We start from the raw sequence: 6904 nt of genomic DNA, 5'->3' as shown, positions 1-6904 counted from the left end.
TGGTTTGCTGGGTTCATGCTGTCACAAAATGATATTAAAGAGCGAGTCTCACTGCCGGGGCCTCTATAAAAATTAAAAGTGTACTAATATTTTGAAAACGGTTACATATTTTTAGATTTCAAAATCTACACATCTTTTCTGTCAGACAGCATTGTTAAAAAATTAGTGTATAATTTCTATTCCTAAATATTATGAGTCGAGGAGCTTAAATGGCAGGGCTAATTCCTGTCACATTCCTGATGTAATGGAAATTTCTCTCTGGCTGTAAGGGTAAAATTAATGTGGACAATTTCAACCTCGGTACTTAGTGGGAGCAAGTCCACTGCACAATAATTTTGCATTAAATTAGTGGTTTCATTCCCGAGCTCCTTCAAAGATGACTGGTGTGGGAAGTGGAAAATGTCAGTGGTGTTTTCTGTCTGTGGAGAGGGGAGGGGGAGGTTGCCCTTTTCAATCCCAGGTTAAGACATACTGGAGGAAGAATTGCTGTGGTCATTGTCATAAACAGGTTCCTTTCGAATAAATTTACGATATTGCTATACACCGCAATGAGAGACATCCTCCCCCCAAAAAAGAAATAGAGGAATCTTTTGCCTTCACATGTCCACGTTATACCTGACTTGTGACTGCTTTGTCCATGCCACCCATTGGTGTTTTGCTCTGATGGTCAGCATTTTGAGGGACCAGTCTGTGTGCTGACCCCTCTACACACCCATCCGGCTTCTCCTGATTAACATGGATGATGCACCAGATCAGCGTTCCTGCCTCTGGTATAAGAAGTGGCAATCTCTTGGATCTGGTCTCCTCCATGCTCTGCAACATTGTGCGCAAATTCGCTGGCAGGGCTGCGAAGTGTACCTGGTATATGCCCATGAGCCGCCTTTGGTAGGCTGGGACCTGGAAATCAGCATCTCAATTCTCTGCAGCAGAACTAGTATGCACCGTAGTGCCACTGGCAGTGTATGAAGAGGAGGCAGGGGACCTGTCCAATGCATTATTCACTGGACTCTGGTGGGAAGAGGTGGTGGGTTGGGGGTGGGGGGGCAAGTGGGTACCAAGGTAGGGAAAAGAATGCAAGGGAGAGTACTTGCTCATCCTCTACTTTGCACATATGTTGCTGGCTGCAGCCACTGAGTTCAAAACGTTGAACGACATTGTATTCATGTTACTGTCGTGCATAAATTTACCAAAAAAATAACAGAAGTAGCTGAATAAAATACATAGCTTCATCTACATAAATATGTTTTGCAAAGTTTTTTTCAATATTGTTCCCAATTTCTCCCCACCCTGCAGAGGCCACTGTTGGATGTCTTCGCAACCACTATAATCGGATGGCAGGAGGTAATGCAGCAGGTTAAGCTGCTTGATATCAGTCCTTCACTCTTATTCCCTTGTCCCTAATGTGATGGACCGTCCCACCATAGCATGAGGCTCCATCTGGCAGGCAGGCTGAAAGATGACCAGATTCACTTTCAGCAATGACAGATACCCTCGAGTGGCAAACGGTTGTGTGACCTGAACCAGCGTTCATCTCGCTGACGGATAGGCACTTGGCCACACATTCACAGTGGTGAGGGAAGAGAGATAAGAAGATTTTATTTTAAAACTAAAATAGTGCCAAAAGGTTGAGGTTTCTTTAGCAGGCTAATAAAGTTAGTGTAGCCAGGTAACAAGAATAAAATGCATGAATTTTATTTGAGTTTTTACCAGAACAGAAATCATTTTGGCTTAAAATGAAGCCAAGCTGAAACATGGTTAAAGGTATTTATGTGTGTGCACCTTCTTTGTTTTTGCCTTTAAATGATGCTTTAGAAAAGATTCAAAACAAATTTACTCATGTTTATATGGATCTGTACTATTCCTGCATTACAACACTTCAAAAGTACTTCACAGCTATCCTGAGGTCGTGAAAAGCGCGATATAAATGCAAGTCTTTTTTTTATATGAACAAATGAGATCCTTACGCCTAGCTCAACTTTAAATCTGAAATGACTGTCAATCAAAGTAGCATCAGGCAAAATGTTTAAGCACCGATAAATAAAGTATCCAGTATGGTTCTCCCAGTGGATAAATGTATTGTGTGTATCTGTGTGTGTTATCAAAATTATATGTGTGTGTGTGTTATCACAATTGTGTTTAGACATGGGATAGTGTAGTGGTTATGTTAGTAGACTAGTAATCCAGCGGTCTGGACGAATAATCCACAGAACGTGAGTTCAAATCCCACCACAGAATTTGGATTTGTTTCGGGGAGCGGGCAGGAAATTGGACATGAATTTAGATTTGAGGTTAGGATCAGATCAGCCATGATCTTATTGAATGGCGGAGCAGGCTCGAGGGGCCGATTGGCCTGCTCCTATTTCTTATGTGCTTATGTGTGTTATCAGAATTGTGTGTGTGTGTGTTATCAGAATTGTGTGTGTGTGTGTGTGTGTGTTACTGAGCTACCAGAATAGGATGCTCTCAGGTTTGGTGCTGAGTTAGCTGATCTCAACTGGAGTCTTAGTATTCTGTTGCTAGGAAGGGGGAAAAATCAGCCAGTTTCAGCCTGATTGCTTCCCAGTGATCTGTGTTGGAAAGTGCACATTGAGCATTGGGTGAGGACAGGATTAGGCTCAGTTATGATGCTCCCCATAGCTGAATAGCCTACTGACATTCACTGTCTATGCTCACCCATAAGTAATGGATATTTAGGTGAGGTAAGGGAGGACTACCAATGGAATGCACTTGAAAATGAATAACTACCTTCAGGAAGTAGAAGGATAAAGGGAGAAAATAGGAGAGAAAGAAAAAACTCTCCAGTGAGAATGCTGGGACCTTTTTTTTTACTATGTCTTTATTTTATTGATTGCTCTGAGATTTAATATGAATGGAATTGCACAGTAACATTCTGTGTAGGCTTTGAGTGCCAACTTTAACAATGGAAAATGGCTTCATTTTACAGGGGAAATCATTTATCTTAGTATCATCTTACTTATTAATTATGAAACTTGGTGAAGTAATATTTTAATTATATTTTCATATTTTGATTGGTTTATTCGTCTTTTGGCACAGATCCCTCAGATCAGCTATGCATCAACTGCTCCAGAGCTGAGTGACAACAGCAGGTATGACTTCTTTTCCCGAGTGGTCCCACCTGACTCGTACCAAGTTCAAGCGATGGTGGATATTGTTACAGCCCTTGGATGGAATTACGTCTCTACTTTAGCCTCAGAGGGTAACTATGGAGAGAGCGGCGTGGAGGCATTTATGCAGATCTCGAGAGAGACTGGTAAGTGATAATTTACTGAAGTTTGTTCACTACAGATAATATTCTAGGCCCTTGGATTCTCTGAATACAATCTGCTCAGTGGAATAATTAAAACTGTTGTAAAGTGTATGACCCGCACATCCACGGAGTGCCTAATTTAATAAAGTTTAGAGAAGCATAGACCTGGGGGTGGTTTGATCGAGGTTTATAAAACAATGAAGGGACTAGATTGTGTTTATGTGGACCAATTATTTCAACTAAATAGGTTAGGGAGGACCGGGAGTCACGCTTATAAGTTGTGTAAAGGCAGCATTAGGTTGGACGTTAGGCGGTTCTGCGGTTCCTAAAGAATAGCGGACCTGTGGAACAGGTTGCCAGCTCATATGACGAACGCTGATTCACTGTATTCCTTCAAGTGAGAGCTGGATCTGTTTCTGGCAGGAGTGGAGATCACTTCGTTCAAGAGGTAGGTATCCTGTAATGTAAATCAGGGTAAATGTGATCTCCTAGAGTAGTTTCAATTGCCTAGGGTGGGGTTGGGGTTGGGGTGGGGGGGGGGTCGGAGAGGAATTTGCCATTTTTTTTCCCCTTATTGGCTTGAGCCTTTATCTGGTTTTTCGCCTCTCTCGGGAGATTACATGGCTCTGAGTGGGGTGGGGAGTGGATATGTTGTGATGCACAAGGCATCACAACTGTGTGAGACAGGCTGGATGGATGAATAGGTCTTTTTCTGTCTGTTATATTTGTATGTTAAATGCACTTCATCTCTGTGTTAAAGATTCAGTGGATTGGAATGGAAAAGAGAAAAGATTTTTATTCATTTCATATGACAACTTTTGTAAGCCAGTTTGATATTTTACTTCAAATTGTACAAGCATTGACTCAAAAAGTGAAAAGGAGCCAAGATCATTACTTCATAAAAGTTTGCTGTATTTAATTAATGGAATTGAATTAATTTTTGAATGAATTATATTTTGCTTTTGGACTGTGAGAGAAATATACGCATGGTGAATCACTTTGAAAAATACTATAGAGACAATGTTATCTCAGTTTATCTCAGCTAACAATACAATGGTACCAACCACTATACTGCACAGCCATAAGATGCAGTTCTGTACATTGTTAGGTCCCAATTTTGAAAAATTTCACAAATTAGGGGAGGTACTAGAAGCAGGATGGGATTTCAACACTCTATCACATGAGGGTATAAGTTCAAGAAAATCTTGTGTAGCTGTGATACAGGAGGCAGCAGCAACAGAACTATGGGGGGGCGGGGGAAGTATTTTGCATTGATCTTGGCTAGATAATGCCAATAGAAACACTATAGATAGTACTGCAGTACTATGCACATTTGTTTTAAGCATTTAAAACAAAATGGAATTGTGCAGGCCGAGCCTCAGTTCCCATGGTGATGGGAATTTAGATGGGCTTAGTGCTTTGGAGGAAACAAAATTCGAGGAATCATTAATTTTGAGAGTGCTGTGTTGAACACCTTGTGTAACACGTGGCTATTGCTCTGTTACTGTAGAAAAATCAAATATGGTAGCACTATATTTGAATGTTTATCTTGCAGTGCTAAAACCGACTTTACATCACCAAGGGAATGACATAGTTCTGAGAACTGCTCATGCCCTCTCCTTTCATGTTGCTGCAGTCCGAGAATAAAACCTAGTCCTAGAACTTCAAACTTATATATTTTTCTGTTTGAATTAACAGTACCTGGGTTTCTTCCACCATCTCATTGCCAGTTAACAAGATACCAAACATTAATAACATTCAAACACCATCTTGATTATTTGGTAGTTTAGATATACATCCAAATATAATAGTCATCAAAATAGCAAATTAGAAATGGACAGTATCACCTTAATGGCTGTCTGAGTTGGAATTGACAAAATCATTGCAGCAATGCCAACTTTTAACATGACAATGATATGGATTGGTACTGATGTGTGTCATAGCTAAATATATTTGATGATATTGCTTATAGTTAGTAACATACTGCTAAGCTAGGGTTCTTCGGCCTCAATAAGAGATGTCTCAACAGGTTCTTATAGAGGTGTATGAAATACTCAACAGGACAGAGAAACTGAACCCGAAACAATGCTTTCAGATATAACAGGCCAAGAAGTTACAAGTTCAGGATTGTGTAGGGAAAATTTAGAACAGATACCAGGAAGTATTTCTTTACACAGTCTGATCAACAACATAGGAACATCAATAATTGCTAGATGAGAAAAGACCAAGGTCCATCTAGTTCGCCTTCTACAATCCAGGTGGTCACATGATACAATGATAATGGAGTTGTTGACTAATCATAGCAATCAGTTTCTATGGGCCCGAATTTAGCAGGCCTGCGGGTTCCCAGCGGGTGGTCCTCCGGGAGCGTGGTCAACACGCTCGGCGAAATTAGTGGGTTGCCCACGCGATCGTAGCAGGCAACCCACTAATAGGAATCAATTACCTGCTCCTCCGGGGTCCACGGCACTGGCCTGCGCGTCGGTTGGGCTGCGCATGCGCAGTACGATCTGTCAGCTGGAGGCTCTCTAGTTAAAGGGGCAGTCCTCCACTGACAGATGCTGCAACCAATGGGACAAATTGCAGCATGGAGCAGCCCAGGGGGAAGGCTGCTCCCAGTTTAATGATGCCTCACCCCAGGTATCATCAGATGGGGTGAGGAGGAGGGGGAGGACACAGATCTTCCCCCCGGCGGGCGGGAGGAAGCGGCCTGCCTCTGCCACCAAGAAGGCCTGGCTCGAGGTGGCAGAGGGGGTCACCTGCGCCACCAACATATCGCCCACCTGCATACAGTGCAGGAGGCGCTGCAATGACCGCAGTAGGTCAGCCGCAGTGAGAACACAAAGTCTTTCCCCTACACTCCGTCTGCCACAACACTGCCCCCACCCCACATCTCCTTCGGCACCGCCAACACTATTCTGTCACATCACCCTTCATACCCACTCACACCCCATCCTCATCTTACCTCCACCTACTCACCTCGCCAGTACTCACCCTGCCACTAACACGCAACCCACTCCTCATACAATCTCATTGCTCCATCCCATACTCACCCTCTCGTGCATCTCCCTCACGGCCAGCCTCACTCAACCTGCCACCACCTGTGCTGCAGCCACAGGGCATGCATCACATATGTGCAGTAGGCAGCGTAAGGCAAACGTCTCGTCAGCATGAAGGGGGTGCACAAGGGTGTCTGAGGGTTTGTCATGGGTGTTACCCATATTGAATTTCAGAGCAACAAACAGCACACATTATATTGACACCACCACTGCCATGTCTCCGCGAATCCTGTCCGTTGTGTCCAATAATGGCCGCTCCTGGGTATCACTATGAGGACCCACCACTGATGCCACCCATCGTGTTACTGCAGAGTAGGTGCAGGTGTATTTGCAGGGCTCGTCCGCACAGACGACTGAGAGACATCGGCGGTGTAGCCGGCTGCACCCTGGAAGGATGCGGAGGAGAAGGTGTGGAGGGCAGTGGTGACTTTGCCAGCGACAGGTAAGCAGTTGGTGCTGGGGCCAGCCAGGAGCAGCTTGGCATGAAAGAGGCTGCAGATCTCCACGACTACATGTCGAGCGAATCTGCGCCTCCCTGTGCACTGCTGCTCGGAGAGGTCCGGGGAGCTGAGCCTCG

At 43.9% G+C, this 6904-nt stretch overlaps 1 protein-coding gene across 1 annotated transcript in view; it reads left to right on the top strand.

Annotated features, from left to right (window-relative positions):
- Positions 1-3127: 3127 nt before the first annotated feature.
- The window catches only part of LOC137334824 (metabotropic glutamate receptor 8), a 202009-nt gene continuing 198232 nt past the window's right edge, over positions 3128-6904 (top strand). Inside the window, exon 1 of the mRNA XM_067999829.1 lies at positions 3128-3271. Coding sequence (XP_067855930.1) covers positions 3160-3271 — 112 coding nt within the window. The 5' untranslated portion in view covers positions 3128-3159. The remainder of the gene's footprint in view (positions 3272-6904) is intronic.

Source organism: Heptranchias perlo, chromosome 18 (genome assembly GCF_035084215.1).
Source record: "Heptranchias perlo isolate sHepPer1 chromosome 18, sHepPer1.hap1, whole genome shotgun sequence".
Taxonomy (NCBI): domain Eukaryota; kingdom Metazoa; phylum Chordata; class Chondrichthyes; order Hexanchiformes; family Hexanchidae; genus Heptranchias; species Heptranchias perlo.
This window is presented reverse-complemented; position numbering and strand designations above follow the sequence as displayed.